Raw genomic sequence first — 26051 nt, 5'->3', positions numbered from 1 at the left:
ACAGTTGGAGGGGTTTGGGTTAGGTAGGCGCCTGGCTTATTAAACCGGACAACCTCACGGGTTGCAACATTGCAATACTGGTAATTTGTAGAGTGTTTTTTTTGGTTCTGGTGAGGGTGATACAGCTAGTAAGATTTCGATGTGTGTATGTTACATTATTACATACCACTGTACTTGTATCTTTTAAAAAACACTGGTATGTAATATTTGTATCGAATGTATTGACTTGTCTAAACGACATCTGAATATTTGTTGCCCGACATGTTCCCTGGTGCGTGCGAGAAGTAGAGCCAGCCAGTGGCGCAGAAGTTTCATGTACTCCAATAAACTCCCGTCTAGGGAAATCTTGACGACTTGGGCTTGCTGCCAAGGTTGCAATTGGTAACTGGGTTGCACCTGGTGACCGTCATTCTTTGGTGTCCACGCAATGGAAAGCGCCGACGAGGTGAGTAGTCTGACTGTATCTGATCTCATCATGAGGATTCTAATCCACTGAGCTCAGCTGAAGGCACAGCCCCTAATCCGCTCAACTATTCTGGCAATGTCGTCACCGCCGTTCACTATCACTATTCTGCGAGTTTTCCGCTCAAAAGACTGGACCGTATGATCTACGAGACTGTATCTCGAGTTTCGTTACAGTATCGAACCCTGGGACCAATCCTGAAAAGCAGAATACATTTTGTTCATCTGCAGCATGGTCGAGATGAAGAGGTGGACGCGCTGCTAGAGCAACAACAGAGCCTGGGGCTTCAGCAGTCCTATGACCAAGGTTGGCGGCTGCTTATTGCACATACATCTAGCGAAGACACTTTGTCCGACATGATTGTTTGTTTTGTGGTGCATGAGCATTTCAAAGAATGGTTTTGTGAGGGATTGGCCTTTCATCGATCATTCTTGGCTGCATTGTCACTTACCAACGAGGTAAACCCATCGAATCAGCAACCGAAGCACCACAGTCATCTAAGCTCAATACAATCTTTGTCTAAGATGTCAAAATCGCACACCGGAGCCCTCACAAGTCAAGCTCGGCTCAAAACTTTAACATTTGGAGCGGAGGAAACCACCCGTCTTCTAGACGTTTCCTCCTCCAGTAAGACAAGTCTTACCGGGATCATACAAGCAGCTCTCGTGGCGTCATTGTTTGCCAACTTGCCCTCGGAAATTACCATTCTCCATGCCGAGGGCCGCATGTCACCCCAAGAGTTCCAATCCTTTGGCGGGACTATCGCAGAGTCCAACAACATGCCCGGCTTTGCACATCGTGAAATCCATACAAGGCAGGAGATCACGACAGCTTCTGTTTGGTGCGAGGCTCAGCATATACACTCAGGTACCAAGGCAGAGCTTGCTCGAAAGAAAAGCAAAGTTAAGATGGATTCTGCTCGAGGCAGAAAAAGTCACAACAAGGCTGATATAAGAGACTCGGCGGGAGAGGCTGAAGATATTAACTTGTTGGTGTCTAACATGGGAGATTTTCGGGATCACAAGCAGTCCGATTCCCAAGAGCAGCTATGTTGGTGAGTTGGGAACGTTCATTTCCGGAACGGGAGCATTAAACTTGGAGCTAATGTGTCGGTTACATTAGTTGTTGGGGGAGATGGTCGTCTGGAAGTGGGATTCTCTTGGTCTGATAGAATTATTGAGGTCTGGCTTGACCGTGTCATATCCGTCTTCAGAAATGTAATAGGGGACCTCCTCCGCACAAGTGACATGATGAAAGCAACACGAGTCTCGGATGCACTCCCTTGGGGAGGCTCAATGTCGCGGCTTGTATATCTGCTGAGGGATCTCATGCTGGAGTGAACTTGTTCGAAATAGAGAAACTTCGTTCTCTTCATTGGCTTCTTTTCATGGAATGGGAATGTCGATCATCGGCAAGTAATACAGCCTGTTTGTGGAGTTCGACATTCCACCTGGTCACCAGTCAATCAAATACGATCAGTCTCAAATCATAGTTTGCATGGGGTTGACAAATACGTTTTCGAATTGATAAACAAGCATGCTTTGGTCCAGTCTCCTTGTGGCCTACATTTGGACTATAATAGACAAGCAAAAATTATAATTAACTTATATGCACCGACAGACATGGACACCGAGGATGAATCCTTTACTGGGGCAATCAATTTTAGATAGGTCAATTGGTGTCGTACCTTTCTTATTGGCAAAGAAAAATCGCACAATAGAAATGCCGTCACATATAGAGGCAATGTGAGACTAGTTTTCATTTAGTCCTAAGCACATTTCTCATTAGTTTATCCGCATTTATAACTTTAGAAGCAACAAACAGCAATGTGCTCGTTCCACTTGTCTGTATATTCGGCGCGAAATGATCCAGAGGGGAGATCCCCAAGACGGCTAAGACGAGTTTGCAAGAAAATTCCCTGAGTATTACAGTATCTATGGCTTTTACCCTGCATGTCTGGGAGTGTATATACGATTTTCTGCTTAAAGAAGGCTTGAATTGGGAAGAAGAATAGAGTTCTGGGTTATGATATATCTGCGTCTACAGTCAATATTGGCAACCGCAGCGAGGACAGAATTGAAATAGACTAAATAAGTAGTGTTGGGGGAAATTGACTACATTTAAAAAACATGGATCGCATGGATCGCAGTGTTGAGAATGAGGCCTCGGGTGCTGACACCCTAGGCATTAAATACTGATTCAATGCGCTGATCATGACAAGTGCACAATAGGGCCATAAGCCCTACTCGAGGTACCTATCTACTATAAATAACTTATGGACGAATACTTCCAATTGGATTTCCAGAATTAAATTATCTCGTACTCAGCCGTATAGCTTCTCACATGGCATTATGGCCTTTCTTTTTTCAACACGCAGAAAATGATGCTATTGGAGACGCCGCCATCATTGACCGGTGCCATGAGGGCAACTTTCTACTTCTATTCAAGGCTATAACCTATTTACAGAACTCACTCAAGGCTACGCCATGTTCGACCTGTTCTAGAGGGGAAGCCTACTATGATAAGTCTGTGAACAGCAAGCTTCCAATTTTTAATTAGCATCCTGTAGAAATAGCGGTGTCTTAAATATCTTCTTTCATCTTCTCTCTGTTCATCTACTCTTAATTTAGTTCTCTTCCACCTCTTGCAGAACTCATGACCGAGTACTAGAAACTCAAAGACAAGAAAATGGAAACCAGGTCTGATGAGGTCAAAGGTACATCCCTTGACTCATTACATTGTTGCTTTAGCTTCTCAGTGATTGTCTCTAGTGGTCGAGGGCAAGAAAATGCTGTAGAGAGTAATTATTGAGCTGCCTAGGTCGGAGCCGTCAGGGGAAGAGCCAAGACTACTGAGGCTGTTGGTCTTCATCCGTTTGTATTCAATGATGAGAATTGATATTCTCCATCGCATTGAGCACTTGTCTGTGGATTTGAGGTAAGCGTGATCTCACACTAAACTGCTACATTTGAGCGAGGATGGAGAGTACATGTATCTCCCCTGGCCTACTTCATCGGCGACAAAGATATGAATTTAGAGCAAGATGCCCCTATGCTCAGTTTGAGGGCGGTGATCCTAAGATCCCTTTCGGGCACATAAACTTGATCGGTTTGTCCTTGGACTTTCAGCATGATCGGAGATAGGTGCGGCTTCGCCATGTTTTCAAGCTGGTCATAGCGGAGCCATGCTTCATTATTTATGGTGATTCACGTCCGAGCTTGCTAAATGCTCCAGATGCTGAAATAGCGGAACCTAAGTCTTTATCCAGCTCTCTGTTAACATGAAGAGATTCATAGCGGTGTTGATTTGAGCAATTAACTCACCCAGTCAACCGAGGCAGCTTTTGAGGTGCAGCACACCTACGAGAATTTTCTGTCACTGGAGAAGCGCCCAATGATACCCAGTCAGGCGGGGGAGGTGATAAGAGGAGATAATTTGTATTAATTTGCAATCACCGAGCTGCATGTGAGTAGGTAGAGCTAAGTCCGATTGGGCTCATCGAGCTTCTTGGCCACGACTGGGGGGGGTTTCTTTGGTATAACTTATCGGTGAGACGATCGCTTTGACTCGAGCATTGGATTTTGGTGCACCCATCACTTCTGTGGTCAGTTTCTCTGATGCCCAACTAGTCCATTGATGATGGTTTTATCAATATCTGGTACTCCGGTGGCCTAATTGAGGGTCAACACTGACCACGATTCATATGTCTGAGAGCGTTCTTACTTCTTCAACCCCACGAATGATTCGTGGGGCAGTTGCATGATATATCGGGGAGACCCGGCTTACTGGTAGTCCCGACAGTCCCCGAGATTTGACCATCAACTATATTCCCCAAAATCTAAATATTCGTTCTTGACACACGACCCCTGTCAATCTCCATGGAATTACGAAGGTACCTTTTTGCAATTTCTCGCGCATCAGATATTCGCCCATAACAGAAATCATACGCACTGCGACTCGGAATGTGGCACTCCGAAGCCACGCATTCCATAGGCAGTAGAACTACGGGAGTCATTGTTGAAACTAGTAATGCAGGTATTAACTAGCCTGCATGCAAAGCAGGGCAGCCAGTAACAGACTTATCACCGGCGTTTCTATGAGCCTTCGATGCATTTCTTGTGAGGGGAAGAGGGGTTTTAACGGAGCTCAGGGGTCCATGTACTGGAGGGTACCGATCTCCTGTTCGAGGCGATTGTCGCGGGGCTGCGATCATGGATGCGTTTTACCGCTTGCATGACACGGAGAATCATTTGACTTCTGGTGCCTTTTCTTGCGGTTCGTCAAGACTAGGAGTGATTCTACACTTGAGCTATACCCCGATCGATGTTTGTAGTATTCTCGGTGCCAATCCTTTAATAATTCCAATGCAAATACAGAGAGTAGAAGATGCTTCTGAAATTACGTTGCTCTACTGATTGATTGCTTAGCCGGTCACATCCCTAATCCTTTCTTAGGAGGCAGCTGAGTGTTCCAAAAACGCAACCATACCGCCTGACAGACATCATTGATCTCCATACTCCGTACAACACATTCCCACATCCGAGAATAGCATCATTTCCACCGATCAAATTGACCAGTCCGACAAGTTGAGCCATTCGCCAACCAGAAGCGACATAACAAGGATGCTCGGCCCGTTGCATAGAATTGGGTACATATCAGTTGTCCCAGTGTGGGATCAGGGAGTACAGCATATGAAATTGTCACCGAGTTGTTCCGTTAGCACGATGATTGGACATTCATGCATCTCTTTTGGACTCGGACGTTAGTCTTGCGACTGCAATTCGATACGTTGAAATGATCAGAAATGATAGTGACTAAAGGCAAGCGACTCGTCAGATAATCGAGACACCTTGCACGGACGTGGTATTTTGCAAGTGGCTGGGACGATCATGATCGCCCTTTGTGAGGTGTTGATCCAAGCCCAATCACCTGACCAACTCGAATTCGGTCTGTTCCTCAATGATATTCATGTCCACGATGCAGTTACTCTGTACAATACCATGCATTACATCACCAACCCAACTGTCCAACTGTCTCCTTACACTGAGGTTACAGAAAGGTTGGGCGACTGAAGTGTCGGTGTCGAAAAAGTGGACCTTTCACCCTGGGACAGGCCCACGACTCCATTCAAGTCATCCACACCTAACAATTAATCCACTCGTTTCGCCTCGTTTGACTCACTCCGGGCGCAATTTGAAGGCAATTTGTGTACGAAAAGTATTCGGTCTGTTGTGAGGGTACTGGAATAGCCATGGTCTCCCCACTCCCTGCAGGCGTCTCATTTGCCGCTGTTGCCGGACGTTGGGCAGGAATGGGCAGTTCGACTGCATCCCTTCGTGCACGCTTCGACTCCCTGCAACTGAGACACAGTACAATCCTCCACTGGCGGTGATTTTGTGTTCCGATTTCTCTTGGCCCAACTTCAATTCCTTTTGCCAACTGTGTAGCTATCCCGTACTGGACACGAATCCTAAACAAAACAAAAAATTTCAAATCCGAGGCACCCCACCTCAACAGACCCATATTCTCCATGTCGGTGCAGCGCTGGCCTTTCCTTTCTTGACCGATGTGTTCCCCGATCCCCAATCCTGATCCGCCATTGCTGCCGGATACTGCAGCTATTCCTGCGGGTGGGGATTGTGCTGCTCTCACCCGGCCCTAATCAAGCACCACGCCTCGCTAACCCCCATCTCGGTCATGGAAATGGAGACCCAAGGACCGACGTGGCCCAATGACAATTGGCGACATCGGGCAGTTCATTGATGACGTTCAGGGCCCAAGACTGTAATGCAGTTTGTTGTCCCATTCGAACGATTATACGCTGCCTCACCATGGCGGTCCAATGCGGTGTCTCCAGAGAAACAAGCATATCCTTCTTTCCATTTCGGTTTTCTAATACATGAGTACTTCGCTCAGTCTCATACTCCTCGATTCTCCAACCTTTGTATCTTTTTGTTCCCTTTATTTCCTTGCCGCCCGGTTTCCGGTACTTCCCTTGCATTGCAAGCCTGACAAGAGGGCTGTCAATCTCCGATTGTTCCACTGTTGCCGCATCACGCGCCAGTCAGCATTGCCCACGCCTCGATATATGATACGTCATTAATCGAGGATAATGGCAAAAAAGAAGTCCAAGACGAAGAATAAGAATAACGCCAACAACCGCCTCCCTGTCGGCTCAGAAAACCCTCCAGACTCTGAGAGCAAAAACCTCATTGACGAGCCTGCCCCCGACGAGGCGGCAGGAGCTGCTCAAGATGTCTTACCCGTATGCATCGATCCCTCAATTTACTTATCAGAGTGTTCAACGAAATTACCAAACTTTCGATTTTGGCACATCTGAATTTAAATATTACCCCGTCACCTATTCTTCGACCGATCTGACCGAGGGCCAAAACCAGGACAACAAAGAGCCCAGTGCCGAACACGAGAAGGGCGATGCCCCCGACGAAGCCACGCCAGCTGAACCAAGTAGCTCACCAGATGACGCTCCAGCCCCTGAGGCTGCAGGTAAGTACTTGTTTCCAGGGACGATGAGCTCTGTCGTTGAGGACCATATTTGTTCCGCTCCTGTGATTGTGTATTAACACGCAATTCCAGAGAATGCAGAGGCTGTAACGCCTCCGGATGAAGCGGCTACAGCCAAGGAGCCTGCTCCCGATGCTGCTCCAGAATCAAAAGAAGACGTACCGGCTGAGGTAGAGACACCCGTCGCCGATGAGTCTGCGCCAGATGGGGAAGCCGAGGCTACTCCGGAGGAAGCTCCGAAAGATGCAGGAGCAGAAGAAGGCGCAAAGCCCGAAGAAAGCGCAGAAGCGACACCCGCAGGTGAGAATGCAGAGGCTAACGACAAAAACGGCCAAAATGGTAAATATTTATAGTGATTTTTACATAGATTACGTCGCTAATTCTCAATGCAGATGACGAATTCCCAGACTGCAATCCGGAGGCAGACCTTGACAAAGTAGAAGCCGAGAAAGCGGCCGCTGCTAAAGAGGCTGCTGAAGAGGCCGCCCAAGCTGAGGAAGGCGAAGGTGCTCCACCAGTAGATGAACCTGCTGCAGAGCCGGCATCCGAAAACGCAGATGAGGCAGATACTGGAGCGGCTCCAACTGAGGAAGCGACCCCAGCAGAACCGGCACCTGAGGCTGAGCCGGAAGTTGCCGATGCTCCTCCAGAGCCAGAGGCTGCACCACCTGCTGAAGAAAGCCCCGCTCCGGAGGAGCCAGTAGCATCCGAGCCACCCGCCGATGAACCTGTTGGCAAGAAGGGCAAGAAGAGCAAGAAGAAGAAGGATAAGAAGACCAAGGTCGCTGCAGCAGATCCGGAGCCTGAACCACCTGCACTGCCGCCGGCGCCAGAAGCCCCCGCAGAGCCTGAGCCATCAGCAGAACCTGAGCCAGCTGCCGATGCTGGACCTCAGTCCGAACAGCCAGCAGATGAAAATTCTGCTGATGCACCTGGCGATGCACCTGCCAATGAACCGCCTCCAGATACTACTCCTGAAGAGTCACTTGCGCCAGTCGAATCAGCTGGAGCACCAGCAGAAACAGAACCTGAGCCTGAGGCTGCTTCTGCACCTGAACCTGTAGCGCATGCGGAAACGCCAACCGAGCCTGAACAACCAACCGAGCCTGAACAACCAGCCGAGCCTGAACAACCAGCCGAGCCTGAACAACCAGCCGAGCCTGAACAACCAGCCGAGCCTGAACAACCAGCGGAAGAACCTGCCCCCGAGCCTGTTGCAGAGGCGCTCAAAGAAACCGGCAAGAAGAAGAAGGGCAAGAAGGGCAAGAAAGGCAAGGCCGCGGCTGCGGCTGCGGAACCTGAACCTCCTAAGGAAGAACCACCCAAGGAACTAGAGCCTGCTGCCGAGCCTGAACCTGCTGTCGAACCCGAGCCTGTCGCTGAGCTTGAACCCGCCAATGCTCCTGTTGAGTCGCCTGCTGAGAATGCGGCCCCAGCTGAGCCTGAGCCTCAGCCTGAAACGGTTGAAGAGGCACCGGTAGAAAAGGCGCTAGAGGCTCCTATCGAGGTGGCACCTGAGGAAGCTGCTGCTGATCCAATTCCCGAAGAAGCGGCAGAAGAAGCTCCTCAGGAAGTAGCCCTTGTTGCAGAGAGTGTTCCTGAAGTACCACCTGTTGCGGTGGAGGAGCCGGCTGCGGAGGTGCCTGCTGAGGAAACTCCTGCGCCTGAGCCTGCTGTTGCAGTGGATGACACCCCAGCTGAGGAAGCTCCTGCCGCTGAGCCTGTCGCTGAGTCTGCTCCAGAGCCTGTTAAGGAGCTAGTAAATGATGCACCTCCCGAGGAAGCACCAGCTGAAGAACCCGTTGCTCAGGATCCTCCAGTTGAGGAAACCCCAACTCCTGAGCCGGTTGCTGAGGAATCTGCTAAAACAGTACCAGTCGCTGAGCCTGTCGTTGAGGATGCCCCTGTGAAGGAACCTGAGCCAGCTCCTGAGTCGGTAGTTGCGGAGCCTGTCAAGGAAGAAGCAGTTGCCGAGCCACTAGTCGAAGAACCTGCTAAGGAGGAGCCTGAGCCAGCTGTTGAAGCCGTTGCTGAACCTGCGGCCCCTGAACCTGCCCCATCGGAAGTTGCACCTGCTCCCGCTGAAGAGACTGAGCCTCCTCCTGCTGCTGAGACTGAACCTCCCGCTGCTGAGCCTGAACCTCCCGCTGCTGAGCCTGAACCTCCCGCTGCTGAGCCTGAACCTCCCGCTGCTGAGCCTGAGCCTCCCGCTGCTGAGCCTGAGCCTCCCGCTGCTGAGCCTGAACCTCCCGCTGCTGAGCCTGAGCCTCCCGCGCCTGAGCCCCCTATTGCAGAGGAAGCACCTGCTGAACCAGCACCTGCTGAAGCTATAGTAGAAGAAGTGGTTGTGCCCGAAGAGGCATCAAAGGAAATACCTGAGGCACCTGTTGAAGTAGTACCCGAAGCACCGGCTGTTGTGGAAGTGCCAGCCCCAGTCAAAGAGCCTGCAGCTGAGACTCCCCCACCCGAAGAAGCTCCGGCTGAACCGCCAGTTCCAGATGCTCCAGCCGAGACACCAGAGCCCGATGTAGCTGCAGTCCCAGTCGAGACTCCAACACCGGAAGATGCTCCGGCTGAAACCCCTCCAGAAGAGCCTACCCCTGACGCAGAGGTCGCCAGAGATCTCCCCGTAGAGGATTCAGAAGACACTGATACCCCAGCAGCGCCTGAAGCTTTGCCTGAACCAGCGCCTGCTAATGAAGGTGTTGCGCCCGACGAAGTTGCGCCACCAGCAGCGGATACCTCGCCTGAGGTTGTCATGATCGGCGAGGCTTCCCGCGATGAACCCGTTGAGGGTGATGGACCCCCCACTACCCGACATGGCTCACGACGCCGGAAGAAGCGTTCGCCAGAGACGCGAGAGCGCGCGTCTTCCAGAACACAAGACCCTGGTTACTCGAAGACGTTATCAGATTCACCCAAAGATAGCCTTCAGCGCCAGAAGAGCGAACGAAATGTCTTGACTAACCGTTGGGCCAAGGCCCTTGAGGAAGCTCGGCGCCAGCACGATGAGAAAGCGCAGATCCAACGGAGGCAGCGTGCCCTTGTTGAGGAGCGAGAGCGAAGTGGTATCTCATCCGAAAAGCATAGGCGCTCTTCGAAGGACAAGGAGAAGGCCAGGGTGACGGAACCCGTCCCGGTTCCCGCTCCCGTACCGGTCGCCGTCCCCATCGCCGTCCCTGTCCCCGTAGAAGGCAGACCCAGACGACGTCCATCTGAGCGACGCGCCTCTGAGACGCCACCTGATCAGCCCTTCGAGCGATCTCGTTCTACCAGGACCTCTTCGACACAGGCAACTTCGGCCCCAACGGCTAAGCCCCGTGCTTTCCTGCGCTACATGACAGAGGGCCAGTCTGGTCCCAATCATATAATGCGTGTGAATGCCACCAAGGCGGCTCCGCCAGTGGAGAAGCCTTTACGTCGATCCTCGACAACCCACAGCCACGGCAGCAGCCAAGGGCGGACATCGCATGAAGAAAGACATTCAAGTGCTCAATCCACTGGATCTGGTGGCTCTCGCTCGCGACGTGACGAGCGCCGCGAAGAGCGGCGTGAAGCACGACGCGAAGAGGAGGCTCCTCGATCCGAGGGCAGAAGGTTGCGACGCTCATCGACAGCTGAGCATCGTTCCAGGGACGAGAGGGACGAACGGAAAGATAGAGCTAAATCACGCGAACGCGCAAAGGAGAAGGAGCAAGAGCGGGAGCGGGAGACGACGAAGACTGAAGGGTCTTCTCGTCGCTACCAGAGTTCCCGTGAGGCTCGGGCTGAAACTCGCGAGGGCCGCTCTCATCGCCGTCACAGGCGTGAGGAGTCTCCTCCTCAGGAGTCGAAGCTGAAGAGTCTTTTCAGGGCCATTGGTGTCCATTGAATTGCCTAAGATTGCTCGTTTTGTTTCGTGTTGTTTTTGATCTGATTTGATTTTACCTTTCTCTTCGCTTTCGACCTTGTCTTTTACTTTACACCGGTGGTTTGTGGTTTGACAGAATGCCCGATAGAATGCCCGATATGATATGACAGTGTATGCTTGACGACGAAATTGTTGCATTGGGGAGCGATTCATTGCAGGAGTATTTGAAATATGTTGTTTGTGGCCAGAATTTGATAACAGGTGCATTTATATAAGACAAGTATCTAAGATTGGAAGATAGTGTTTCGGGAAACTACAATCACATAGTGTAGTGAGGATTCTTGTGACGAATGGAATCTGAGGCAGTCAGGCAAGCAATCAGTCATTTTGCTGCCGCTACATAGTCTGCAAGATCATCATCATACAGAAATCATTCGTTTCGCCCATCAGCTCTTCCTTCATGAAGTAATGTCAGATTCAATGCGCGATAGACAGGCGCCGGCGCTACAGCACAGCACCGGGAGTTGTGGTGTTTCTTCTTCCATGATCTCGACCTGTCTGCTCAGCCAAGACTGACATCGAGCCATTTCAATAGTTAACTCCTTTAAGACTACATCATGCTACACAAGGCTTTTCTCGTTCTCCAGTGTGTCTCGGTGCTCCTTTTGTCTTCTCGGGAGGCTCGTAATCAAGATAGTTCACAAGACCGTTGTACAAGACTCCGTTTGTGCAAAATCCCAGGGGCTATCCAGACATGGCCCTCGAAGTGTCCGATTCAAGATTTTGAGCATGATATTCCCTGAAAAGGCATACGTATCCTACAGAGAGGAAGGAGGGAGGGTGATCGATTTAGAGACTTTGGTAGCGGCAACCCTGAAAATAAGCTTATTTTGACCTCTACCTTGCCGTCGTGATCAAAATAATTATCCACACTCCATGTGGAAATGCAGGAAATTACTATGCAAAAATCGTGAAATCAGCATGACATGAAGCACCCAAAGTGTAAACCAGCCACAGCGAATGCAAATACCATGGCCAATGCGAAGAACCCAAAACCAACTCGAGTATACTTAGCAGCCAACCTCACTCTTTGAAGGAATCACCCTGGAGCACCATCCACACCAAGCACGATGCAACCCATCTTCTTCGCGAGCAAGATAGTTCCCTGTTTCCCTCTCATCCTCATATTCAACGACACAAGCGCCAACATTGACTCTTTTCTTAGCCTTATGTTTGACGACACCACCAAGCCCGATGACCTCCTGTCGGAAATAACCCGGTTCCTCATCATCATGGCTATCTGTTGAGATGGCCCCTTCATTGGAATATGACGGATGACTCGCAGGACTATGCCCAGCACTATGACTGCTGCTAGTATCACTAGACCCTTCATCCACCTCGCAGTCAACCTCAAGCTCGATCCCCTGTGCCGCAAGACAACCCTCTCCGCGTCCACATTTCACGCCCTGGCAGCCTTCGCCGATACCGGTGCCTAACCCGCCGCCGAGGTACGTGCTATATCTCGTGCGCCAGGCCCAGACGCGCCGGTATGTCGTGTCATTACTGCGCAGGGTCTGCCCGCACTGCGTACAAAGCCATACAGATTCAATACAATTACATGGACTTTGTGCAAACGCGGTTGCAGCGACATTATCCGGGTCGGGGGCTGGGTTATGTGGGTCTGCGGAGAGGAGGGAAGAGAGGGGTGCAGTGCCACAGGTATGACAGAGGCGGCGGATGCGATTTTTAAGTGTTGTTTGGGAGGGCGGTTTGATAGTGCAATTCTAAAAACTCGGCGTTAGGGACACGATCAATGGCTTTGAGGTGGGGGAGCTCATACTCTGCACACGACCTTCGCGCAGCGTCGACATTCTGCCACCATGTCGCGCGCGCATTTGGCTACTTTCCCGCGGGTCATACGTCCTGGCTCGCCGCTACCGCGGCTTAATAGCTGCAGGACTGACTTCACGCTGCTTGGGAGGACAGCGCCGCTGTGTAGCATTTCAGCTAATGTTTCGACGTATTCATTCTCGCACCGGAGGGTCTCCCGCACGAGTTGGTGGCGGAATGGTGCCAAGTTCACATGAAATTGGCGGCATGTTGTCGAAAGGGAGTAAAGGGTATTAAGGTCAACAGCTCGAGCGATTTCCTTCACGATACTATAAAGCGGGGTGATTAGCGGGACGTCATCTTGTCATCGAGGTTGAACCTGACATACGGATAGCAGCTTAAAGCTGCCGAGAACCCATTTCGGTTGGGATTGAAGTTCCTTTCATCTGGTGCTTCACGGACGGATGAGGAAAAAGGTGATGGGGTCAAGTCGGCCGGCTCCGACGCGATGGGGTTCAACTGGGGGAAGGGCTTCTCCAGTGTTGATCCGTGCTCGAAGGCATCGTCCAGGTCGACAAAAACCACCATTCTGCCATCAGAGGCCTAGATGAATCAGCACATCAGATAAGATCAGGGAGACCCTTTTTATACCTCTGGGCCCGCTATAGGTGAGGATGTGAAGTCCCGAGGTGGGATGATGGCGGGAATGGACCCTCCGTCTTCGGGGGCGGTGAGTACCAATGTCTTATGTTTACTTCGACTTGCTGAATGTCTGAATAGTTGTAGACTTCAGATGTCTTGAATACTTCCCTGGCCATCTTAGACAACATCTTACTTACGGCTAACCTCGGCCAACGGGGAGGCCCCTTCACACTCCGATAAGATAGACTCCAAGTTCTCCAATATGACGGCGGGGTAGCCCGTCTTTCTTGTGATATCCCACGTACTTCTGTGGGGGTTTATAACCACTCGGATTCCCATATTCTCGCTTGATCTACCATTCACCATCCACGTAAGCATGCCACTCAACGCCAAAGCCGTGTATTCCCGCGAAAATGCGGACTACGTCCCTTTCCCCAGCCGACGGAGTACTGTCCACAGCACAAAGGGCATTGTATCATGCTCCCAGCCATTGGCTGCCGCCGCCGGTCATCGAATTTTGAGTCAAGGTGGAAACGCTGCAGTATGTCTCTCACTTTCTGTCGCATTGGAGGTTACTAAATGTGTTTGAACAGGATGCCGCAGTTGCCGTGGGTACGTACCGATATGTGGAACAATGGGCAGAACAACAGACTAACTGTGTGAGCAGCCGCTGGATTGAATATGACCGAGCCTTGCTCTACCGGCATTGGAGGTGATATGTTCTGTCTCTTTTACAATGCCAATACCAAGAAGGTGCACGCCCTGAACGGCTCGGGTCGGTATCCCGGGGAAGCCACCCTCGAGAAGGTGCGCAAAGATCTAGGATTTGCTCCTGGTGCACCGGGTGAAATGCCCATGATGAATGCCTTGGCCGCTACCACTCCCGGTGCCGCCGCCGGTTGGGTTGATACCATTGAGAAGTTCGGCAGTGGCAAGCTGTCCCTAGAACAGATTCTACAGCCTGCTATTGAGCTTGGCGAAGAAGGCTTTCCTGTTTCTGAGCTCTCATCACACGGCGTGAGTCTCTAGGTCTCAGTTCAAATTGCCCCGCGAGCTAACAAACCACAGTGGGTTGAAGCCGAGAAGGATATTCGCAATGCGTCTCCCAACTTCCGGGAGATGCTTAAGGTTGACGCCTCAGCAAAGGATGGCGTGCGCAGCCCTCTTCCGGGCGAGATTATGAAGAACCCCACTCTAGCAAAGACCTTCCGTGCCTTAGCTGCCGAGGGCAAGAACGGATTCTACAAGGGCCGAGTGGCCGAACAGATTGTCAAAGTGGTACAGGACCTGGGTGGTTATATGACCCTCGAGGACCTTGCCTACCACGCTGAAGTGGGAACTCAAGAGGTCGACGCGATCTCGCTCGACTTCACCGGTCAGGATATCGTGTCAAAGGCAACACCTGGCACAGATGATGGTGCCAACCGGGGTGTCACAATCTGGGAGCACCCACCAAATGGACAGGGTATCGTGGCACTCATTGCACTCGGTATCATGGAGGAACTCGAGAAGGCAGGCAAGATCCCCAAGTTTACCGAGGACCAGCATAACTCGGCAGAGTACTTGCACGCCGTGATCGAGAGTCTGCGAATCGCCTTTGCCGACGCGGCGTGGTGGGTGACAGACCCTGATGTAGAGCGTGTGCCTTCGCAGGGTCTGCTCGCCCGCGAGTACCTCGCCGAGAGAGCGAAGCTATTCCAACCGGATCGCGCTGCCGATATTATGGACCATGGTAGCCCCGCTCACAACCACTGCGACACCGTCTACTTCGCTGTGACAGACAGCGAAGGCAACGGCATCTCCTTCATCAACAGTAACTATGCCGGGTTCGGTACGGCCATCATCCCTGCCGGCTGCGGATTTACACTGCAAAACCGCGGTGCCAACTTCTCACTCCAAGAGGGACATCCTAATGCCCTTGCACCGCGCAAGCGCCCTTACCACACCATCATTCCCGCCCTGATCACCAATATCGCGGATGGCTCTTTACACTCAGTTTATGGTGTCATGGGTGGCTTCATGCAACCTCAGGGTCATGTTCAGGTTATGCTGAACATGCTTGCCTTTGGATATCACCCTCAGGCTGCGCTTGACTCGCCACGCTTCTGCCTTGCTGCCCCGACGGACGAGAGTACTGACCGCACTGTATGGATTGAGGAGGGCATTAGCGATGAGGCTGTGGAGGGTTTGCGTCGTCTTGGTCACAAGATTGAGGTCCTCACTGGCTGGAAGCGTGCTGCGTTTGGGCGGGGACAGATCATTCGCTCGTATTTTGATGACGGAAAGCTTGTTTATGGTGCTGGCAGTGATATGAGAGGTGACGGAATGGCTTACCCTTTGCTCTAGATCTTGTTAAAAGACTACACTAATACCTCGATATTAATTGTTAAACAATCTCAAAGCTTTTACTTCCCCTTGGGTGCAAATCAAAATGGCTTTCCATCCTACCGCGTCGTATATATGTTCGTCTTGGCACCCCTGTTTTCAATATTGCAAGTCACGACCCTCGCTGACACATGATCAAGTAGACTCCCAAGGCCTTAACAGGACTGCGAAACAAGCTCGAATGTCTACAATCTATTGCTTGAGTTCAATATTGGGTACTGGGTGAAAGCTTCCCTTCTGGAGACCCAAACATCTACCTAGTCGAGAGGAGACGAATGAGCCGTAATACCACCACGGCCGTTGAAACAAAGAAGATGTCAACTAGTATTCTGGGTCCCAAAGTTACTTGACCGACTCTAGCTCCCTCACACCGAACATCCGCGGATCAGGCTCCAAGTGCCACCCAACCTACAGAGTACAATGTCACTGTTAGTATCCCCTCATTCTCCATGACATCAGACAAGTAAGAAACAAACCGAAAAAGCCACTGAAGTCATTCTTACTTGCTCACAAACATCAGACAACCTAAATATCCACCTAGCCAGCCAAGCGTCCAACCACCCAAGGTCTCAAGCGAGGATCGACAACTTCGGGCAACATGTTCAATGATTCAATCCCACATGCGTAGTGCCCAGGGCCCGGAGACAACTGGTTACATAATTATGGTAGATACTTGTATGGGGAAAAGAAAACCGAAGCATCTTTGAAGCTTAGTCACGTTGGTAGTCTGTTACAGAGCGGATCAGGTGCGGGAATGAGATCATTTTGGTCCGAAAGATTGTGAGGCTTGATCCTTTGATTCGGATAATTACCGTGTGGTGAGGCAGCAGTTTATATCGAGGGTGGTGGTTGAATACGTAGGCCTATCCCTACACATGTAGAAGTAGATGCCCTAGCTCAAAATCAAGCTATCTGTTCCACTTGACTTATGACCCTAGGCTACCACCCAATATCAAAGCCCCATAGAGACAACACGCATCTAAAATGACGAGTATAGAACGGGTTTCGGACTTAAACGATCGGAATCAGACCCAACTCCGGTCGACATATCTACCAGGATATACATATACATATTACATGACCTGAAACGACCTAGAAGAAACATAGCCGCCAAAACGCTGCAAAATCACTCCATATAGCAATTATCGCATAGGCGTTCCGCATGCTGCAGACCAAGGATCCAATAACATCCATATCAAAACCAACAGCGTCAAGTGGGTGCATGCTGGCGCCGAGAACATCGGAAAATAATGATGTCACCGTGCGAAAGTACAATATGCATGTGTATATGTGCAGTAATATAGGCTTGCTAATTTGGTTCAAGGACCTGGGTAGGAGGGGGGTGTTCAAGCGGTGATTGGTCTGCTGCGGTGAATTGTTGGTTATTGTCTGTTGGCTTTTGGGTGCTTTGTCCCCTTCCAACGTATAAGATGCTGGCATTTGCAATGCAAGGTGAGATTACGAGGAGAGGAAATGTTCCTTAATTAGCTCACTTTGAAGAGTAAATTCGTTCTCATTTGGGAGTATATGGCGACTAGAACCAACTTGACTAACCTAACCGAGAGCGTTGTACCGCTAATAATTATTGCGGGGCGATGCGACTCGAAAGATTCACACTTCTGGGCAGGGGCTTCATTTGCTAGCTTGGACTCCACGGGAACGAAGTCTAGCTCAAGTACGGAGATTGAGATGGGCATCTTCTTGTCACGAGGGGAAATTGTGGTGCCCCAAGCTAAGCGGACGTTGACTGATCTGCGAGGGACCTGAGTCCATGTGGTCAGTGGGAGCAGCTAAAACTCCCCAAGAAATTAGCCCTGTCGTACGCCGGAACTTTTCCAATTCCGTGCAGCACTAGGAAATCATGTGGTAAAAAGGGGTGAATTAAATTCGGGAGGAATCAAAGAACCCTGCGCAGGCGCAGATCTAGTTTGCGCCGTTCCATGTCGCAAATCAATAGAGTGGGTGCTAGGTACATTTAGTCTAGTATGCCTAGAGGCACGTAAACGGTCTGTACAGGACGGCTCCGAGTTCCGGTATTCTCTAGAAGGTCGTTACCAGCGCTCTGGTAAATGAGAGTATCAACTCGCGAGATCAAGGACCGCAAGTTCCGCCTTGATTGCCAATATCACCACTACATCGATCCTCGGTCGTAAAAATAGAACCATGTCGGGAGGATGCTGCGGCCCTCAACCTGAAACACGATCGCCATCGATCACCATGTGGCTGATCAGATTGTATACAGTAATTTATTAGCTCGAGAAAACTGATATACGAGGGTATTCTAACGCCATAGGCCCAGTGGTATGTTTTTATTGCGATCGCATGAAACGGGCGTAGGCTGTACATACAGTACATGTGCAAATGTAAGCTAACGTTGAGGAGGAATGGTTATAAATAACATCCCAAAACGACCGAATTAGCCATGACCAGCAATATTTCTCCTAGGATTAGCGTCATGCACATTGTGCATTGCCACGTTTACCAGGGTCAGCATGAAACACATCGGGGGGGGGGGGGGGGGGAACTAGAGATGCCGTGCTTTTACCTATAGCGGGATAGTCTCATGCTCCGCATGGGTGCATGGAGTGTGCAGTAGCGGGTGCATTATTACATGCCCTAAATTAGCTCTCATTCCATCTGGCCAGTTCATCGCTTTCCTCTCAGCCTCTGGCCACATGGGTTGCAGGGATAAGGATCCTTAGTGCAAGCCCGTTAGCAATGGAGATTATGAGAGCCGTCGTGGTTCAATGGCCTTATTTGCCAATACTCTTCGGGTTGGACTAGGCCTCTAGCTTCAATTTCTTGGGTCGGACTCCGGCAAAATGTAATCAATGTTGTGCGTCGTCCGCAACCCATATGCCATGTGTTGAGATAGCAACGGAACAAGGTGGTGTGGTGCTGGGCAAAGACTAAGCATCTGACATGTAGCAGCGTGTTTTAGGTTGCATTGAACAGCACAACATGTAAGCCCCCTCGAAAATGTAGCGTCAAGGGTGTGATGTCAATCGAAATCGTCATGACATTCCCGAAAGAAGACCTGAAACGATGCAAGGTTCCTCGATCGTGAAACCAGATGTTCAGGCAACCAGCGAAGTCTGCCTTGCGATGCCCACATGGCCTGATCGACGGAACTATGTGAATTTTACCCCGAATAGGGACCTGCATGGGGTACACGTTATACGAAGTCCCCCCTTGCAGGGATGTTGGTGATTTCCAAGAAAAAAAAAATTAGCACTCGGAGTTAACACTACTTTTACCAAACAGGATCTTGTTTATCCGCACGAGTCATTCTCAGTTATCGCGGGTCAATCCGATCGCCGACGGCCACAATTGACTTGGTCCTACGGAGTGTAGGGCTCATCTTTATCATAGCTCGGCCTTTACATGGGGCGGCATTTGCCACCCGTGATCTGAGCCCAATGTGGAGTGAAGTGCCCGCATTACCCCAGGAAGCATAGTATTTATTTGAGGACGGTGTGAGTGCCCAGGTGCATACTTGTATAGTATTCGGGCAAGATGTCGATCTCAGTCTGAAATCATATATCTACACACGCAGAATCTATTCGGCAAATTATCGCTTAGCGGCTGCTTGTATATGGATGTTTGCCCACAGCGATAAATTGAAAATCGACAAATGCCTCATCTACTGTGTGTCCCGTAGACCACGACGTCATACCTCCTCCAGAGCTAATGCGCGTTCGCTTATTTGACATCGGGGACTATTTGCGTTGGGTTCTACTTGCATCGGGGTCTACTAGTTATTTCTAGGTTAGCTTTGCATGATTTTACAGCTGCATCTATGTATATGCACTTGGCGTAAATGTCCATTCCGAGGACTATTTCCACAGTCACACAAGTTCGGTGTATCTTCGGGCACATGATCGTCACCGACTGCGAGAATTTGACAAACGACGATCTGCCGGAGAAGATTGGACCGTGAGCGCCGATCGATCAGCATTTTCGGGGCGTAAATACGGAGTACTCCGTGCCTAGAGGGTCAATTACAGGCACGGAGTTTACATCAACAGCTCCACGAGGGCCCGTACCGAACACGAAAAACAAGAATGGAGGCGTTGCGGGGGGTGGAGCTTACAATAATTGTCTTACATCTAAAAAGGCACATCCATGGATGTGCCTGACTCGATGCGAAGCCAGAATTTCCCCTTGACCTAAAGGGGACATCCCTTGGACGCTATACCCGATTTGTATAAAGAGGATGTTGCATTTGATTGGATTTGCATATACGCACTGTGGGGCTAGCTACCTTTTTTGGGTATGTCGTGGGCTCTAACGGTCTGACCTCTGCGTAACTGGTAGACTATTGAAGTGATTCGTCCATCAAGATCGCGTCTATACTTCATGTACAGGTTGTGTATACTTGTGACGAGTATGTCTGGTCATTGATGTGACTTTGAACAAAGGAACCCCTTTTTCACTTGTATTCCGCACAGAAGACGGCGTTCAATAGTAAACCCGGGGCTCTGGGCGGAGCAGTCGCCTCCGACTTCTAAACGGGGCATGGGGCGTACTGTCATTTCCCATGTCTCCAAAACCCCAACAGCGCAATATACTATAGGATATCTCATACTGCTTTGAGCTTGGATCGTGATCCCGAGGCTCGGGTTCGGCCTTGTCACCTCCTTAATACGTTAGCACTATTTAGCATGAAATCATAGAGCAACATAGAATAGTCTGCTTTATTCGGCCCGGTCCATGGGAATTCTACCTGAGCAAATCAAATGGCATATCAAACGATTCCACCAATGAGAACAAAGGGAACACATCAGATCTGAGGTAAGATTGCAGCCAATTTCCACAACCCCTTTATCCAACAATGATGATCCCTCTGCAGGACAAGGCGGCCCATTCCTCGCCCTTGAGCATTACATACACAGTATGCAGAGGCCAGCAGCAGCCTACTCGATCGCATCTCTTACCTATTTCAAACTTTCAAAGCACAGGCGCCAATAGTGGACATGATCCACCCCAGTTCGATCAACGGGGAAAACCCGGGTGCCGACCCGGAATAGGCGAAACTTGAGTGGGCACAGGGTCCCGCTTTCCTGATTTGGCTTAAGAGCCTCTTCCAAAGCTTGAGAGGGGGCTGGTGGAGACTTAACAAAGAAAACGAAAGCCGCCTTTTTTCGTGGGAAACTATACCGAAATCGGTCTCCGGGAGGCTCCGCCCTTTTCGTTTTTCTACCGCGACACTTCGTTTGGATTAGATAAGGGTATGCTGGCAATCTTGTCAGTAAGATTGGCAATGATCGCATTTGGCCTACATCATGTTGTTATTCTGGGGAACTGCGCCCGTGTCAATCTGATCGCAAAAGCGTAAATAAGTCGAGTAGACTGGGAATTCGGAGATTTAAATTAACAGTCTCGTTAGGGTTAAGTTCATTTAAGAGCCGACTTCGGGTCCGGGGCTCTGCGACTCTACTTCGCGTAAAAACCAAGCTCCGTCAATGATCATCGCATGTTGCCCTTACCCTTTTTGCCCTGAGGCAGACTAGTCTTGACCTTCGTGCACGGCCTAACCCAAAATATTGCTAAAAAAAGAACCAACAGTAAAGTAAGCCTTCTGGTTCGTCCGTGCTATTTCTCGGCATATTCAAGTTTCTGCAATCTCACAATTGACAGGGACAGGCTTACTCTAGAACAATGAAAAAGTAATCTTCATCCCAACAAGGAAGAGCTATTGTTACTTTCCGTGGGCGCAGTGCATGTACACCCATGGATGTACCTAAATATATGCGGAGTAGGGCTGGAAGTTTAAGTTGCAAGGTACCAATGCTCTCCCGGTCGCATATTCCACCTCAACGGGTAGAGTTACTATTCATGTATCGACCGGCCGATCGTAGCTCCACAAACGAACATCTCTTGTCAGAAGCTAGACTAATGTAGGAAGGCAGTTTTATTATAGGGTCATCATCTTCCGTGACAACTGCTGTAACCGTCGCTCCACAAACACTAATACCCAAAGGGAAAGAGAATGGCAACAGCTCCTATATATAAGGCCAAATGCGGAGGAAAACCCGCACGAAGGATGATAGCACGAACTAACAAAACGGGTACTAAATCCCAAACCAGTGGCAATCAGCCCATAACTTGAAACTTGAAAAGACTGATATGATGATCTTCCACACTAGGGACAAGTATAGATCGAGATCATGCACTATTGTACACTAAAGATCGATATAGCAGTATGCCACGAGAAGGTTAGGGTGCGAAACAGTATCCCTACACAACGCTAAGACCCTGACCGCAGGAGCCGATCAAATCAGCCCCCTAACTAGTAAAGCAAGCCATGCATGATCTGTACCTAACTTTGGAAACATGAGGCTGTAAGGTCGCCGCGATGCCGTTGTGGTCCCCGAGCACCTGCCCGTTTCATGTTTCAAATGTCATCATGAGAATGCCTTGCAGTCCAGTTGCTGATGTTGATCCGCATAATCTGCAGCAGGCATATCTGGTGCAATGGTGGATCGTGCGAGGCAGATTCCCTCTCCACCCCAACACAGCTTCACGGGCCGTGATTTGTCGGTGCGTAAAATAGTAACGGTCGCGAAGTGACGGACATTTAATGGGTTGATTGTAGAATAATGTGAATATTCAAGGGGATCCTCGCACGATCTAAGTGGTGAATTACGGGAATATATTTTTTTTCCTTTTTCTCCCGTTTTCCGGGTGCAGATTTACCACGCAGGGTAAAGGATTCATTCCAGAATATCAAGGCGTGTTTCAAAATGCGATTCTGCCCATCTAAGATCCGGCTCCTGATGCTTGCTGCCACGAGGACTATTCCCCGGGTATGCAGCGTAGCAGAGGGTGCAGTGTAACACCCTCATACATGATACATAGGCACGAGACAGACCAAGCAAGGGTGCAAAGATATCCGGTAACCCAGATAGTGTCACCCCAGACGAACTCCAGTGACGTGGTTGTCCATTCACCCCATATGTTAAGGATCAGCACGGCGAATCAGCACCTGGGCAATTTAGGGCAAAATGCCAAGTTTGCCAAGATCACCGGGGTTCCACTAGGCTGATTCCCTTCTCGGTTGAGTTCGGCTTGATCTTTTGGTTCGTGAGGCTTTTTGGTTCCACTGGATCTGTTTCCTTCTTTCCTTTCTTTTCTTTTTCAATGGCCATATGGCATAGAAAATACAAGAGAGAATAGGTTGCTTGAGTACCATTTCTATCTCTCACATAAGCCTAAGATCCTTATACCGTTTAGCGTGTCCTAAAGCAGCTCGTGGGGAAAACCCGTTACGGAGCTTGGACGGGATTTGGAATGAAATCGGGCTTACTTTGTCTGCATTTGTCCAATAAACTGGCAAGGATGTTCGTACCGAAAATACCACCGTTCGGCCACTCATAGTCCTATCTCGAACCAACACGCCTCAGCCGCACTTGTTGTAATTTTAGTCTGATCATCCCGAGCGATCATGGCCATCTAATCTCAGTTAGTCTGTTGGTCTTATTTTTATTTTCATCTTTTTTCATTTAATTATTTTGTTTTCTTTTCTTTTTATTTAATTTTTTATTAATTTCAATTTACCCAAAGTCTATTAATCCCGTAGATCTGTAGGAACAGCCATTCCTAGTGCATATTGTTCCTCTATATCAGTCCACCTTCTTCCTGTAGTTTCAGGATTCTCTGCAAGCTTCTTCACACCTTCTTCAAACAGCCTTACACTTCTTAAATACCTTCCTCCCCCTCTCAGCATGACCCGATCCTCAACCCGCAATCCAACTCAGATCACTTCTGTCTTGAACTCCCCTTCCATCTCTTCTCTTTCTTCTTCGCCTGAACCTCGACAGCTTGCTCCCAGATCCAATATGGTGGGCCGGAAGAATATGCGCAACAGCCCGCAGACCGACGACTCACGCGTGACCTATACTCCTACCACACATCGCATTAGCAAGGCCAAGAAAGGCAAGCGCGTACATGCGTGCGAGTTCCCCGGATGCACCAAGGTCCGTATACGTCCAATTTACCTAGATCAATATAGGCTAACTCATCTGTAGGTCTTCACCAGAGCCGAGCACCGCAGACGTCACGAACTAAACCACAACCCGGAAGCTTCCTACCACTGCACACAATCAGGATGCAACAAGTCCTTCCACCGACCCGATCTACTTGCGCGTCACATCGAAAGACAGTGAGTCTACACCAAATAGGAATAGACATGGCGCATACTAACAACGAGATAGTGAACTGGATTCGCAAACGGAGCCACCTACATGGACACTCAGCCAAGAAACTATCACCGAATCCTCGATCCCGCGCTGCATGTCAATTGACCATGGAATGACTATGACCGCAACCTCTCAGCCTCACAACATGTCCATCGGATCTCTAGTGGCTCCTGGTATACATCCTGATTTGGTCAACGACTGTTCACTCATGTGGAGCGGCGTCGACCTTCCTCTCCAGCCCCGGCCAACATTTCAGAACCAACTCCCCGAGTCTACAGACGATAGCCCTTTCTACTCCTCCCCCGCAGAGACCTGCCCCTCGCCTCTGTCCGATGCGACTTTCTCTCTCCCTCCTCACTCCAGCTCCTCCATATCCTCTGCTTCAATCTCAGTTATCGACCAATACCCGAAGAACATTCTCAAGGGCGATATTACTTCCTCTCCGTTGCAAATGCACACTCCGCTCCGCTGGGACGCCGATGCCGGCCTACCTCCCACCAACATGTCCGCTATCTCCATGGGGGAGAACATGATCCATCCAGTGAGTTCTTTATGCGAAAATGTCACTGTAATTGTTTGCTAACAAATTGCGCAGCCCGTTCAATGCCACTACCCATCTCCATCTTGGTCTGGCACCGACTTCTCATACGATGACCAGCTTCCATCCATGCAACATTTCCAGCCCGTGAGCTGGACCATATAAAGAGACGAGCTTCCGGAAACCCATGTTGAACATGGGTCAAATCTCAATCTCACGACTTAACGAACATCCACACGGACTTTTTTCCGGACCCGATTCCAGCTCATGTGGGCCCCAGTCCTAGATAGACTGTACGGCTCCGAGAGTGGACCTCAAAGAGGGGACCACATTCTGAAGCGAAGCCTCAAAAGTCTCGACTCCAACTGACTCAACCATTATTTGTCATTGGGGCGCCAGTTCCACCTCCATACCCGAAGCGCGACCACCCGAACTCCCCTAGAGGGTCCACCGGTCGCGACGTTGGAAATATGGAAGATAGGGGGACAACAGTTGTCCCGGAGCCATTGTGTGCTTTTTTTTTTTTTTTTTTTTTTTTTTTTTTTCTTTTTCTGTTTCATTTGTTTTTCTTATGTGTCCTTGACGATACGATGACTTGGTGTCGCTGTGCAATTGTCTATACCTATACCTATACCCCTGTTGCAGACTTATCTTCGACTATGTTTAAACATCTACAATACCCCCGAAGTCAATCAATTTTGAAATTAAATCTATCTATTCAATTCTACTTCCAAAACCAAACACGCTCGGAGGCTTAATTGTAGAGTTCAGTTCACCCATGGCTGATCGCCTTTCACCCACGATATCACCTCCCCCTTTACGCGTTTACCCTCAACTTTGGATCCACGTCTTTCTTTAAGCGTATAAGCCTGAGATCTACGGAGTATGTACCCGTAGTCTTCCTTCCTGTCCCAATTCCAAATCCAAAAACACCGTAAACCCCCCACAAAATAGTACAAGGGCCATTGCCCACAACCCTAACCCAAATGCGGCATACAGACAAGTCTGACTCTCAAGAGAGTGTCCACTTCCCTCCCCTCCCACCCGCGCCTCTTTCCCTCTGATTTTTCCGCCCAGCACCTACGGCGCAGATCCGCCCTTCCTTTCATTTCCCTTCATCTCAACCCAACGAGATCCAGATACTCCGGTTGTTCCAGGCCCGGATCCACATAACACACGCTGAACCAACGGTAAGATCCCGACTTCCGTCCGGAGCTTGGAGAATGGAGAATGGAGACGGCCGACGGAGCAATGATGCGCCTAGGTATGCGCCTAGTCTATGTCGCCCTTGACATTACATCCAGCTAGCTCAGTATGCGTGATTCACTTTCGTCCTACAGTATGCAAGGATTAAAGCAGGGAATGAGGCTGATGCCTCCACTCCAATCGGTTCTTGAAACTTGTCTAGGTAGCTTGCGCTCCACTTCGAGATCCCGTTGTATCTTATTTTGTTTCTTGTTTCTTTTTTTCTTCTTCTTTGGTACACTACGCTTCCATTTCGATGGCGGGTTTCAAGTGAGGCTTTTTCTTTCTGGTACTGTTTGTTGTCAGGGTACCTGTTGGGTGTTGTTTTGCAACTTTGCAGTGGGGAAGCTCGTAACGTGCCGATCAGGGGTT

At 49.8% G+C, this 26051-nt stretch overlaps 5 protein-coding genes across 5 annotated transcripts; 4 read left to right on the top strand and 1 right to left on the bottom strand.

Moving 5' to 3' along the window:
* Window positions 1–987: 987 nt before the first annotated feature.
* Window positions 988–1521, top strand: N7508_010732 (uncharacterized protein; the record flags this gene model as incomplete). The annotated part of the gene is made up of 1 exon (XM_058468792.1): window positions 988–1521. The coding sequence occupies one exon, from the start codon at window positions 988–990 to the stop codon at window positions 1519–1521; it is 534 nt and encodes a 177-aa protein (XP_058316638.1).
* A 5196-nt stretch (window positions 1522–6717) lies between these two features.
* N7508_010731 (PE repeat family protein) lies at window positions 6718–10859 on the top strand (the record flags this gene model as incomplete). The annotated part of the gene is made up of 3 exons (XM_058468791.1): window positions 6718–6970; window positions 7061–7288; window positions 7381–10859. 3 exons carry the CDS (start codon window positions 6718–6720, stop codon window positions 10857–10859), a joined length of 3960 nt encoding a protein of 1319 aa, XP_058316637.1.
* A 1049-nt stretch (window positions 10860–11908) lies between these two features.
* N7508_010730 (uncharacterized protein) lies at window positions 11909–13256 on the bottom strand (the record flags this gene model as incomplete). Its single annotated transcript, XM_058468790.1, has 3 exons — window positions 11909–12622; window positions 12679–12997; window positions 13057–13256. The coding sequence occupies 3 exons, from the start codon at window positions 13254–13256 to the stop codon at window positions 11909–11911; spliced, it is 1233 nt and encodes a 410-aa protein (XP_058316636.1).
* A 430-nt stretch (window positions 13257–13686) lies between these two features.
* Window positions 13687–15656, top strand: N7508_010729 (gamma-glutamyltransferase family protein; the record flags this gene model as incomplete). Its single annotated transcript, XM_058468789.1, has 4 exons — window positions 13687–13851; window positions 13904–13922; window positions 13978–14327; window positions 14379–15656. 4 exons carry the CDS (start codon window positions 13687–13689, stop codon window positions 15654–15656), a joined length of 1812 nt encoding a protein of 603 aa, XP_058316635.1.
* A 7880-nt stretch (window positions 15657–23536) lies between these two features.
* Window positions 23537–24599, top strand: N7508_010728 (uncharacterized protein; the record flags this gene model as incomplete). Its single annotated transcript, XM_058468788.1, has 4 exons — window positions 23537–23674; window positions 23726–23859; window positions 23912–24437; window positions 24492–24599. The coding sequence occupies 4 exons, from the start codon at window positions 23537–23539 to the stop codon at window positions 24597–24599; spliced, it is 906 nt and encodes a 301-aa protein (XP_058316634.1).
* Window positions 24600–26051: the final 1452 nt, after the last annotated feature.

Source organism: Penicillium antarcticum (genome assembly GCF_028974205.1).
Source record: "Penicillium antarcticum strain IBT 31339 chromosome Unknown utg000009l_segment0_segment0, whole genome shotgun sequence".
NCBI classification, from domain to species: domain Eukaryota; kingdom Fungi; phylum Ascomycota; class Eurotiomycetes; order Eurotiales; family Aspergillaceae; genus Penicillium; species Penicillium antarcticum.
Note: the sequence above shows the minus strand (reverse complement) of the source record. Positions and strands in the feature narration are given on the sequence as shown.